Genomic DNA, 14197 nt, shown 5'->3' with positions numbered 1-14197 from the left:
TCTGTACTTTGCTCCATTCATCTTCCCCTCGATCCTGACTAGTCTCCCAGTCCCTGCCGCTGAAAAACATCCTCACAACATGATGCTGCCACCACTATGCTTCCCTGTAGGGATAGTGCCAGGTTTCCTCCAGACGTGACGCTTGGCATTCAAGCCAAAGAGTTCAATCTTGGTTTCATCATACCAGAGTATCTTGTTTGTCATGGTCTGAGATTCCTTTAGGTGCCATTTGGCAAACTTTAGGTGCCTCGACACAATCCTGTCTTGGAGCTCTACGGACAAATCCCTTGACCTTATGGATTGGTTTTTGCTCTGACATGCACTGTCAACTGTGGTATCTTATATAAACAGGTGTGTGCCTTTCCAAATCATGTCCAATAAATTGAATTTACCACAGGTGGTCTCCAATCAAGTTGTAGAAACATCTCAAGGATGACCAATGGAAACAGGATGCACCTGAGCTCAATTTCGAATCTCATAGCAAAGGGTCTGAATACTTATGTAAATAAGGTATCTGTTTTGTTTTTTTAATACATTTGCTAAAATTTCTTAAAACCTGTAATCGCTTTGTCATTATGGGGTATTGTGTGTAGATTTATGAGGATTTATTTTACAAAAAACATTTTAGAATAAGGCTGTAACGTAAGAAAATGTGGAAAAAGTCAAGGAGTCTGAATACTTTCCGAATGCACTGTATACTATTATCTTAACATGTCTCATTTACTCATGTAGACATTAACAGGAGACTTTTCCCTTCGTGAGAGATGTATGTATGTGGGAGTGTTCTCCTTTGAACTGAATGATTCATAATGTCGCTGTGATTGCCAAGAAGTGTACAATTAAATTACAATGACAAGCCATCATGAAATGAATAGGCTCTCTCAATTTGAAATGAGAAATCTGACTCCAGCTCTGTAGCAACTTACAGTAATAGCATCATCAGACAACCAGGAGTCATTTATGGTATGCAATCAAATAGAAACTCAGCAAAAGGTTAATTAATGGTCAAGATGGAGTTTTATTTGCACTGAAGGACCAGTTTTGCATTAAACATGATCAGATACTTTGGCATGTCTTCCATAGCTCAACCATGTTGATTTTTAACAACTATAACATGGGTGAGTATTAAATTATAACCATTTGGGGCGATGCACAATTTTCTCTCTCAAACTAGCAAATTAACTATGACCCTTGCGAGTCTCAGCTTCACATACATGGCTAGAAGAATCTGAACCTCTCCACCAAAACCCAGCTCTATTCATTGTTTCTCTCTGACCCACTAAACGTTTACTGTAGTAGAGCATCTTGCTCCGGGAACTTGCCTATGTTTCACCACACACTATCTATCGAAAGGAGGAAACATCACTGACCCTCCATTTTCTTGGTTTTGAAAGCCCTTGCTATCTCCTCATCTCCCTCTGTTATTGATAGTGACTCAGTGTCCATATGAGTAAGTGACTATAGAAAAACATTTTTTTCCTGTTAAAAACAGAGAGGGACCATTTCTAAACACTGTGTTTAGAAAGCTAATGCAGAGCCAAACAGTGTGGACCTATCTGTTAAATATACATTCTGCATGTACATATTCTACATTCAACCCCACATTCAACCATTTCTTAGAACCTCATTATTATATATTCTCTTTCTGTTGACAGTATAGTTGGCAGAGTTTCCAGTCATATTTCTAATGCCATTTTCTGCCTGTCAAATGAACATAATATCCTAATGAAATAATTGTGGTCATGACTAAGACCTGTGTCAGCTTTCAGAGAATGACTCATTATTTACAAATGACTCATTGACAGAGGGCAGCCTGAAACCATGCACAATTGCAATAGATTAAAACATTGCTGCATATAATCTACATTCATTTAAATTAATCTCTTTAATCATATTACCATAAACACCAAACCTTAAGGGCCTAAATGTGTCTCATTTGGCAGAAAATTATACATTTTCCATTTTGTAAAACACATTGGTTGAAAAAACTTTTTATCTAAAAGAAAAAAAAACTAAATGGGTTTCTGTAATCATCGAAGTACGAGACTTTTTATGTTTGAACTTTTTTAAATCACTATCAATGTCAATCTGTCAATATGAATATGGCATTGTCTTGTGAATTGTAATGAATCTTAATGGCATGAACATACATTCAACAGAATCTAATCTTGTGTGTAAATAATGACACGTTAAAGCTCTCACAACTGTTCATGCAAACAAGGACCTCTGGCATTTATTTTCCTCATCTGGATTTGGCCAATTCTGGTGTTTAATGTTTCACTTATTGTAGCACATAAGTAGAACTTAATTGTTCAGAACGAGATATAAGTGTTTTAATTAAGCTGTTGGCAGGCTTGAAATTGGAATCTAAGTGTGCTCAAACTAAAGTATTCCCTAGGGGTACACACACTGACAGTCCAATACATTATTTCTCCTGATTGCATGAGACACAGGGGATGCACATTCTGTCTTTCCACTTAACGTGGCTCAGAAAACTACAGCTCAGAACCAATCTGCCAGCCAGCGCCTATGAATGACAAATATGTTTATAAGAGGAAGAAGAACATGGTCACAAATCACTACATCTCCCAGAGATGGCTGTCTGTGAGCCAGTCAGTCATGGGGCAGCAGAATGAAGTGAGCTCGTTAGCTGGTGAGTGTGTTGTTAGGCCCTGAGAGCATACTATGGGTATCTGAACACTTTCTTTGGACATTAATCTCACTGTGGCATCAACAATACACTCTACCACTCAACTTTCAGGGAAGCTTTTTGAGATTGTGTAAAAGTTTAGATGTCAATGAGAGGGAAGGAGAGGATGGTTGGTGAGTGTTTAAATGAGGTCTAGATGAGGAGTGGTCTTACCCCAGAGGCAGGATAAGCTATCCAACCCAGCTCCGCTGTGGCCGTCCGTGTGTCCATCACTGTCTCTGTTGAAGAGACAAAGAGCAAGAAATGTAATACACATGTCTGCTACTACCAATGTAATGCAAACACCTGTTACAGTGAAACACCTCACGCCATCACTTTTTGCGTAATGCACATTTTTCTTCTCAGTCCATTGAAAACCATTGTTATGAGCTAAAGCTTCAATGTCTCATTACTGGAAATGTATATCAGCCCTTTACCAATGGTCCAGACAGAATCAGACCAATGTTTGACAGTTCCTACTGGATGACACCTTCTCTACACATTTCACTACTGTCAAACTCTGACTCAGAGACATAGGGTGATCCATCACCTCTCCACTTCTAACAGGCTCTGGGTCTGAAGAGAGGCCACACTCTAGACACTCTCGGAGGAAAAGTGGGAGATAACCAACACTTTTGTTTGGGATAAGAGGTATGGTACAGTATATACAAACCATTCTCTGTGGACTTTCAGTTAGCACCATTCTCTGTGCAAACTGCTGCCCTTGGAAGAGTGTTGTTTTCACAGTCTGGGCTGTGACTGATCAATAGGTAATGGTGGGTGATTTCTGCAGAGGAGTGTATTAAATATTGATGGCCCAGGAAATATTGATCACGTCCGTGATAAAGCATCAGCAGGTATACAAACACCGGTGCGTGCCAACAGCCACACCTGGCTTGAAGGCAGAGGGGTTCAAATGCAACAACAATTAACACAGCTCACAGAGCCACAAAACACCACATTTTGGTGTATTGGTGTCATTTCACCACAACAATTTATATATATTTTTCAGATGTGACTATTTTTCGATTTTCCAAAAGCATTGACACTGATCTCTTTGTGATGTTTTTCTCTCTCTGTCTCTGTCTCTGTCTCTGTCTCTGTCTCTGTCTCTGTCTCTGTCTGTCTGTCTGTCTGTCTGTCTGTCTGTCTGTCTGTCTGTCTGTCTGTCTGTCTGTCTCCTCTCTTTCTCTAGCTCTCTTCCTTCTTCACAATTCTCCTGGGAGTCGATCAAGTCAGCAGGTAGAAAGACAACAGCAGCATGGGTAAATCATCAGTCGATAACAGCAGAGAGAGGGTCTGGTCCAATCAACTGCCAACCAATCAACCATGCAGAATGCTAAACAAAACAATTGCCCTCACCCCAACTCACCTTCCTACAAGTGCTCTCAACCCATCCTCTCCAATGATGTATATAAACCGTGGATTTATGATGCTATGTATTGGCCATTGAGAGGCTTTGGAGCCACTGGATGGCCATATTGGCACTCGCCAGTAGGAGCAGTCCTCCATAGGAATGAATGGAATTCTACAGTATTTCAATTACATTTTTCAAGGACAAAATTACATGAATGTAATTATTTTTTGTAGTGGTGTAGTGGGGTCTGTAACATTAGTCATCTCTAAAAAAAAAAATACTTTAAGGAAAAATGTAAATATTTTAACTGAATGTATTTGTATGTTTAGCTCATATAATACAATTTAGAAGTATGCATTAAGGTGTCTGTAATATAATAAATGTGTCAAAAACAAATGTAGACATTAATAAATCCATTTCTATAGCTTCCAAAATATTTTTTATGACGATGAGGGAGTGCCAAGTTGGAGGCACAGTGGCTTCAACACAGCACCTCTATCAGTCATATAGTGTAAATATAAATCACTGATACCTTCCCACTCATCAGCAAACTGGTCAGGGTAAAGCCATACTGTATTTTTAATATTTCTTTATTTCTCTGTATACAGCTACTTATTCCTAGTCTCAATGCAATACCCATAATGCTATACAATAACTGTATTGTGGTTGTGGGTTCTTTCAGGGTTACAGTTCATCATAGACCCATTGAGACACTGACCACTGGCTGGCAGAATAAGTGTTGAGCCCACTGAGGTCAGTGCCTGTGGAGGGTGTTCTCTGTAGTCAGCAGAGGAGAGCAGGGCAGAGGAGATGAGAGCAAGTCCAGGGCCAGGACCAACCACAGGGTGCCTGTCTGCCTTTCACTCCCACAGAACTCAAAGCCTCACATTAAACCTATTAGTGCTTCCTCAGTCTTAGTAGATCAACAGACAGAAAATTTCAGATTTTTGCATGGAAGTATAGGCTCTTTAGATTGACACCCAGGATAGATGTTGTAGAAAGGACACTCCAAGACCAGCTACAGAACATGTAACAGCAGGATGTTTCTGTGGGAACAAGGGTGTGTGGGCCTAGCTGTATTTTCATGTTTAAGTAATTTGCTGTTAGCTTAGGCGGGGGCAAAACAGAATGGAAATAGCCATTTTGATTAGCATGTCCTGTGAAGCAATGCATCCCTAGCCTGTACCTGGCATCTGTTTGTCATTCACCATGTGAAGCTGCTGCAGGCGTAGTTAAAACCCCTGGGATAGGAGACAACGGAAGCCTCCAGAACAGCGCTAGCCAGTTGCCCAATCAGTCAGCCAAGCGTTCTGGGGGTTTAGCACGAAAGGAGCCATGCCGAGCCTACTGTATCTTTACAGAGACCCATAGAAAAAGCCACACCAGTCACACTACCCCTCCTCTGCAGTTAGGCGAGGGAGGGTGACGAGAACGCAATGAGCCAGAACACGTTAACATCTGTGTTCAGTGTTGAAGTAAATCCATTGCATTTCCCAGCAGTGTGCCAGCTGTGCTTTCCAATGATGGCACACTTATTCAGCAACCAATACCGGGGGATAGGTATTCTCAGAGGTCGGTATTGTAGCACCTTTAAGATTACAAGTTCATTTTGTGGCATAATGGCATCACACAGTTTCACTAAACCAGAGTAACACCTTACTTTATTACATTATGACACAGCAACATCATGAGCCAACAACAATACCACAGAACAGTATCACAACATCATTTATTCCTACTCTATAAAACTACTTAAAACATCCCTCTACCAACTAGTAAGTAATGCAATACAATGTATATGAATTCCACAATGCAACATCACAAAATGAGCTAGGACACATTTGACAGAAAAAGCAGTTGTATGGCAGGACAACCAATTTCAAGATGATTTTTATGACACTGGTCATTCCTACATATTTATCTGTTTTAATATCCTATGTTGTTATTGTCAAATCAAATTTTATTGGTCACATGCGCCGAATACAACAACTACTTCCGGCGCCGACCGAGATGGCCGCCTCGCTTCGCGTTCCTAGGAAAATATGCAGTATTTTGTTTTTTTATGCGTTATTCCTTACATTGGTACCCCAGGTAATCTTAGGTTTCATTACATACAGTCGGGAGGAACTACTGAATATAAGAGCAACGTCAACTCACCATCGTTACAACCAGGAATATGACTTTCCCGAAGCGGATCCAGTGTTTTGCCTTCCACCCAATACAATGGATCTGATCCCAGCCGGCGACCCTAAGCGACGCCGAAAAAGGGGCAAACGAGGCGGTCTCCTGGTCAGGCTTCGGAGACGGGCACATCGCGCTCCACTCCCTAGCATACTACTCGCCAATGTCCAGTCTCTTGACAATAAGGTTGATGAAATCCGAGCAAGGGTAACATTTCAGAGAGACATCAGAGATTGTAACGTTCTCTGCTTCACGGAAACATGGCTCACTCAAGAGACGCTAACGGAGTCGGTGCAGCCAGCTGGTTTCTTCACGCATCGCGCCGACAGAAACAAACATCTTTCTGGTAAGAAGAGGGGAGGGGGTGTATGCCTTATGATTAACGAGACGTGGTGTGATCATAACAACATACAGGAACTCAAGTCATTCTGTTCACCTGATCTAGAATTCCTCACAATCAAATGTCGACCGCATTATCTACCAAGGGAATTCTCTTCGATTATAATCACAGCCGTATATATTCCCCCCCAAGCAAACACATCGATGGCCCTGAACGAACTTTATCTGACTCTTTGTAAACTGGAAACCACACACCCTGAGGCTGCATTCATCGTAGCTGGGGATTTTAACAAGGCTAATCTGAAAACAAAACTCCCTAAATTCTATCAGCATATCGATTGTGCTACCAGGGCTGGTAAAACCTTGGATCATTGTTATACTAACTTCCGCGACGCATATAAGGCCCTCCCCCGCCCTCCTTTCGGAAAAGCTGACCACGACTCCATTTTGTTGCTTCCAGCCTACAAACAGAAACTAAAACAACAAGCTCCCTCGCTCAGGTCTGTTCAACGCTGGTCCGACCAATCTGATTCCACGCTTCAAGACTGCTTCGATCACGTGGATTGGGATATGTTCCGCATTGCGTCCAACAACAATATTGACGAATACGCTGATTCGGTGAGCGAGTTCATTAGAAAGTGCATTGACGATGTCGTACCCACAGCAACGATTAAAACATTCCCAAACCAGAAACCGTGGATTGATGGCAGCCTTCGCGTGAAACTGAAAGCGCGAACCACTGCTTTTAACCAGGGCAAGGTGACCGGAAACATGACCGAATACAAACAGTGTAGCTATTCTCTCCGCAAGGCAATCAAACAAGCTAAGTCCCAGTATAGAGACGAAGTAGAGTCGCAATTCAACAGCTCAGACACAAGAGGTATGTGGCAGGGTCTACAGTCAATCACGGATTACAAAAAGAAAACCAGCCCCATCGCGGACCAGGATGTCTTGCTCCCAGACAGGCTAAATAACTTTTTTGCTCGCTTTGAGGACAATACAGTGCCACTGACACGGCCCGCTACCAAAACCTGCGGGCTCTCCTTCACTGCAGCTGAGGTGAGTAAAACATTTAAACGTGTTAACCCTCGCAAGGCTGCAGGCCCAGACGGCATTCCCAGCCGCGTCCTCAGAGCATGCGCAGACCAGCTGGCTGGTGTGTTTAAGGACATATTCAATCAATCCTTATCCCAGTCTGCTGTTCCCACATGCTTCAAGAGGGCCACCATTGTTCCTGTTCCCAAGAAAGCTAAGGTAACTGAGCTAAACGACTACCGCCCCGTAGCACTCACTTCCGTCATCATGAAGTGCTTTGAGAGACTAGTCAAGGACCATATCACCTCCACCCTACCTGACACCCTAGACCCACTCCAATTTGCTTACCGACCCAATAGGTCCACAGACGACGCAATCGCAACCACACTGCACACTGCCCTAACCCATCTGGACAAGAGGAATACCTATGTGAGAATGCTGTTCATCGACTACAGCTCAGCATTTAACACCATAGTACCCTCCAAACTCGTCATCAAGCTCGAGACCCTGGGTCTCGACCCCGCCCTGTGCAACTGGGTCCTGGACTTCCTGACGGGCCGCCCCCCAGGTGGTGAGGGTAGGTAACAACATCTCCACCCCGCTGATCCTCAACACCGGGGCCCCACAAGGGTGCGTTCTGAGCCCTCTCCTGTACTCCCTGTTCACCCACGACTGCGTGGCCATGCACGCCTCCAACTCAATCATCAAGTTTGCGGACGACACTACAGTGGTAGGCTTGATTACCAACAACGACGAGACGGCCTACAGGGAGGAGGTGAGGGCCCTCGGAGTGTGGTGTCAGGAAAATAACCTCACACTCAACGTCAACAAAACAAAGGAGATGATTGTGGACTTCAGGAAACAGCAGAGGGAGCACCCCCCTATCCACATCGACGGGACAGTAGAGGAGAAGGTGGAAAGTTTTAAGTTCCTCGGTGTACACATCACGGACAAACTGAATTGGTCCACCCACACAGACAGCGTTGTGAAGAAGGCGCAGCAGCGCCTCTTCAACCTCAGGAGGCTGAAGAAATTTGGCTTGTCACCAAAAGCACTCAAACTTCTACAGATGCACAATCGAGAGCATCCTGTCGGGCTGTATCACCGCCTGGTACGGCAACTGCTCCGCCCACAACCGTAAGGCTCTCCAGAGGGTAGTGAGGTCTGCACAACGCATCACCGGGGGCAAACTACCTGCCCTCCAGGACACCTACACCACCCGATGTCACAGGAAGGCCATAAAGATCATCAAGGACAACAACCACCCAAGCCACTGCCTGTTCACCCCGTTATCATCCAGAAGGCGAGGTCAGTACAGGTGCATCAAAGCAGGGACCGAGAGACTGAAAAACAGCTTCTATCTCAAGGCCATCAGACTGTTAAACAGCCACCACTAACATTTAGTGGCTGCTGCCAACATACTGACTCAACTCCAGCCACTTTAATAATGGGAATTGATGGAAATTATGTAAAAATGTATCACTAGCCACTTTAAACAATGCCACTTAATATAATGTTTACATACCCTACATTACTCATCTCATATGTATATGTATATACTGTACTCTATATCATCTACTGCATCTTGCCATCTTTATGTAATACATGTATCACTAGCCACTTTAAAACTATGCCACTTTATGTTTACATACCGTACATTACTCATCTCATATGTATATACTGTACTCTATACCATCTACTGCATCTTGCCTATGCCGTTCTGTACCATCACTCATTCATATATCTTTATGTACATATTCTTTATCCCTTTACACTTGTGTGTATAAGGTAGTAGTTGTGGAATTGTTAGGTTAGATTACTTGTTGGTTATTACTGCATTGTCGGAACTAGAAGCACAAGCATTTCGCTACACTCGCATTAACATCTGCTAACCATGTGTATGTGACAAATAAAATAAAATTTGATTTGATTTGATTTGTGTAGACTTTACAGTGAACTGCTTATTTACGAGCCCCTAACCAACAATGCAGAGTTAAAAACTTTGAAAAATATTTGCTAAATAAAAAAAGGAGATAGTAACTATAACGAGGCTAAATACAAGTACAAGTACCAGTACTGAGTCAATTTGCAGGGGTATGAGGTAAGTGAGGTAATTGAGATAATACAATACGTACATGAAGGTAGGGTTAAAAGTGTCTAGGCAATCAGGATAATAAACAGAGTAGCAGCAGCATCTGGGAAGAGTGTGAAAATGTGTCTATGTGTGAGTGTGTGGCGCAAATATGCATGTGTGTGTGTGTGATTTGTGTGAGAGCTTATGTAGTGTGTGTGTGTGTGTGTGTGAGAGCTTATGTAGTGTGTGTGTGTGTGTGTGTGTGTGTGTGTGTGTGTGTGTGTGTGTGTGTGTGTGTGTGTGTGTGTGTGTGTGTGTGTGTGTGTGTGTGTGTGTGTGTGTGTGTGGGTGGGTGTGTGTGTTGGAGTGGCAGTGTAGTGTGTGTGAGTGCGTGCGTGGGTGGGTAGAGTCAAGTGAGTGTGCATAGAGCCAGTGCAAGTGAGTCAGCATAAAGAAAAACAATAAATAAATATGTCTTATGGCTTGGGGGTCGAAGCTGTTTTGGTTCCAGACTTGGCGTTCTGGTACCACTTGCTGTGCGGTAGCAAAGTGAACAGTCTATGACTTCGGTGGCTGGAGTCTTTGACAATTATTTGGGCCTTCCTCTGACACCGTGTGGTATAGAGGTTTTGGATGGCAGGGAGTTCGGCCCGAGTGATGTACTGTGCCGTACGCACTACCCTCTTTAGCGCCTAGCGGTTGGATGCAAAGAAGTTACCATACCAAGCAGTGATGCAGCCAGTCAAGATGCTCTCAATGGTGCAGCTGTAGAACTTTTTGAGAATCTTAAGGCCCATACCAAATCTTTTCAGCCACCTGAGGGGGAAGAAATGTTGTCGTGCACTCTTCACGACTGTGTTGGTGTGTTTGGACCATGATAGGTCCTTAGTGATGTGGACACCAAGGAACTAGAAGCTTTCGACCTGCTCCACTACAGCACCTTCGATGTGAATGGGGGCATGTTCAGCCCTTCGTTTCCTGTAGTCCATGATCAGCTCCTTTGTCTTGCCCACATTGAGGGAGACGTTGTTAGCCTATAGGGAGGAGGCCAGAGACCTGGTATTGAGGTGCCAGGACGTCTCATTGGGCCACCACCATTAGTGTCGTTGGAAAACTTAATGATGGTGTTGGCGTTGTGGCGGTTGTAGTTGCCTACCCTCACCACCTGGGAGCGGCCCATCAGGAAATCTAGGATCAAGTTGCAGAGGGAGGTGTTTAATCCAAGAGTTCTTAGCTTAGTGATGAGCTACGTGGCGGTAGTCATTTAGACAGGTTACCTTGGTGTTCTTGGGCACAGGGCCTAAGGTGGTTTGCTTGAAACATGTAGGTATTACAGACTGGGTCAGGGAGAGGTTGAAAATGTCAGTGAAGACACTTGCCAGCTAGTCAGAGCATGCTCTGAGTACACGTCTTGGTAATTCGTCTGGACCTGCGGCCTTGTGAATGTTTAAAGGTCTGTTTAAAGGTCTTACTCACATCGGCTACGGAGAGCGTGATCACACAGTCGTCCGGAACAGCTGGTGCTCTCATGCATGGTTCAGTGTTGCTTGCCTCGAAGCAAGCATAAAAGGCATTTAGCTCGTCTGGTAGGCTTGCATCACTGGGCAGCTCTCGGCCGGGTTTCCCTTTGTAATCTGTAATAGTTTGCAAGCCCTGCCACATCCGATGAGCATCAGAGCCGGTGTCTTAGGATTCAATCTTAGTCCTGTATTGACACTTTTCCTGTTTGATGGTTCATCGGAGGGCATAGAAATATTTCTGGAAGTGTCCGGACTATTGTCCCACTCCGTGAAAGCTGCAGCTCTAGCCTTTAGCTCAGTGTGGATGTTCCCTGTAATCCATGGCTTCTGGTTGGGATATGTACGTACAGTACGGTCACAGTAGGGACGACGTCGTCGATGTACTTATTAATGAAGTTGGTGACTGATGTGGTAAACTCCTCAATGCCATCAGATGAATCACGGAACATATTCCAGTTTGTGCTAGCGAAACAGTCCGATAGCTTAGCATCCGCTTCATGGGACAACTTCCGTATTGAGCGCATCACTGGTACTTACTGTTTGAGTTTTTGCCTGTAAGCAGGAATCAGGAGGATAGAGTTATGGTCAGAGTTGCTGAATAGAGGGTGAGGGAGAGCTTTGTATGTGTCTCTGTGTGTGGAGTAAAGGGGATCTAGAGTTTTCCCCCCTCTAGTTACACAGGTGAAATGCTGGTAGAAATGATGTAAAACAGATTTCAGTTTTCCTGCATTAAAATCACCGGCCACTAAGAGCGCAGCTTCTGGATGAGCATTTTCTTTTTTGCTTATGGCCCTATACAGCTCATTGAGTGTGATCTTCGTGACAGCATCAGTTTGTAGAAGGCATATGCAGAATCTCTAGGAATTCTACTAACCAGATGTAAAGTGAAACGTGTCCCTCGCTATCAAATAAACATCTGAATCCAACTTTTGTCTGAACAGCACCGTATTCCTGTTGAGTTAGACAGCGGGCTGCCATTAGATCACACACCTCACATGAGGGCCACATTGTTTATTTGATATGTTTATTTGATAGCGAGAGTCACATTTTACTTTACATCTGGTATGTTGAGTTCCTAGAGGTTCTACATATGCGTTTGTTGACAGGAAAAGTTTTTGGGCTGAAGCCGGCTATATTGTTGTAGGGTTATTTTCCATCGCCAGCCACCAGAATGATGCACAACTCAGGGAGTCCAACCAATACACAGACTCCTGATGTTGTGTCCCAAAGCTAGGCTACACTGTGAATGCTGTGTAGGAAAAATTCACACATGAAAAGTCGTGTGCCCATGGATCTATTTTTAGAATTGACCCAAATTTATTTGTAGGCGTTCTTAGCCAAGCTTCTCTGGATGACATGTTACACCATGAAAGTACCGTCACTTTTAATCACAACAAGGTGATCATACAGTGATTATTCTTGGACATACCTGTCAGGATGGAGCAATGTTTCAAGTATAGCTATATCTGGCATTCCTTTATACAAGATCTGAAGATTTTTTTGCGCTAGAGATCTAAATATGGTCTGTTTTTATTATGTACAGTATGTCTCCTCAGATTTGAGTGCCTTCAAAAAAGTTGCAAGGTTGGATGTTCAAAGTAAAGACATTTATCAGGAAAGGTTCAAAACTTGTACAGGTTCGGTAATAGTGTGATAAACATATTGCACAGACATAACACCCTTCTATGACACACTGTACTTGTTATGGTTGGCCAAAACGGCCAGCTACTGTGGCGGATCTAATGGTCCAGATGATCATCTCTTAATACAAATACAACCACAACCTTAGCCACTATGGAGCTTAAAATAGGAAAAAGAGAGATGGCAATAGAGAGAGCATAGAATGATCTCTGGCCTTGTATGTTTGGCCAAAGTATTTATAGAATGGACAATCAATGCACGTTGCTGTACAACATGACAATTTAGTCAATAGTAGAGTTCATAATTCAATAGCCTGACCCACTGAAACACTGCGGCTAATATGAATACAATATCAATAACTTTGTTCAGCGACGGTTGGCCATTGTCCTCACTCACTGAGTTCAAATCTTTACGTAAAACTGTTTCTATCTATAAAAAATTATTTATGAAGTTAAAAAGTTCTACCCGATGGCATCACCAAAAGTTAAAACATTTTAAAAACAGCGATTTTCAAACACTATGACATTTGCGGTGACGTGGAGAGCAAGAAAATACCCTCCCTCTGGCTAGAAACTTGTTGAAGGTTCTTTTAATACTACCTTGTGATGTCACAGATAAGTATTTTTTAGGACGTTTCTGCTTATTTTTTTAACCACAGATCATAGAAACGAGTCGTTTCCACATACACTATATATACAGAAGTATGTGGACCCTTCAAATTAATGGATTCAGCTATTTCAGCCACACCCATTGCTGACCAGTGTATAAAATTGAGCACACAGGCATGTAATCTCCATAGACAAAAATTGTCTGTAGAATGGCCTTACTGAAGAGCTCAGTGACTTTCAACGTGGCACCGTCATAGGATGCCACCTTTCCAACAAGTCAGTTCATCAAATTTCTGCCCTGCTAGAGCTGCCCCGCTTAACTGTAAGTGCTGTTATTGTGAAGTGGAAATGTCTAGGAGCAACAACGGCTCAGCCGCGAAGTGGTAGTCCACACAAGCTCACAGAACTGGACCGCAGAGTGCTGAAGTGCGTAGCGTGTAAAAATCGTCTGTCCTCGGTTGCAACACTCACTACCGAGTTCCAAACTGCCTCTGGCAGCAACGTCAGCACAATAACTGTTTGTCAGGAGCTTCATGAAATGGGTTTCCATGGCCAAGCAGCCACACACAAGCCTAAGATCACCAGCGCAATGGCAAGAGTTGGCTGGAGTGGTATAAAGCTTCGGATTCTGGAGCAGTGGAAACGTGTTCTCTGGAGTGATGAATCACGCTTCACCATCTGGCAGTCCAACAAACAAATCTGGGTTTGGCGGATGCCAGGAGAACGCTACCTGCCCCAATGCATAGTGCTAAC

General features: G+C 43.4%; 1 protein-coding gene across 1 annotated transcript in view; it reads right to left on the bottom strand.

The window, feature by feature from the left end:
* The window catches only part of LOC120055210 (ephrin type-B receptor 1-B-like), a 229249-nt gene that overhangs the window by 168917 nt on the left and 46135 nt on the right, over positions 1-14197 (bottom strand). Inside the window, exon 3 of the mRNA XM_039003131.1 lies at positions 2864-2928. Within this exon, the coding sequence (XP_038859059.1) occupies positions 2864-2928 (65 nt within the window). The remainder of the gene's footprint in view (positions 1-2863; positions 2929-14197) is intronic.

Source organism: Salvelinus namaycush, chromosome 10 (genome assembly GCF_016432855.1).
Source record: "Salvelinus namaycush isolate Seneca chromosome 10, SaNama_1.0, whole genome shotgun sequence".
Classification (NCBI taxonomy): Eukaryota; Metazoa; Chordata; class Actinopteri; order Salmoniformes; family Salmonidae; genus Salvelinus; species Salvelinus namaycush.
The sequence above is the reverse complement of the archived record's forward strand: the minus strand, read 5'-3'. Positions and strand labels throughout refer to the sequence as shown.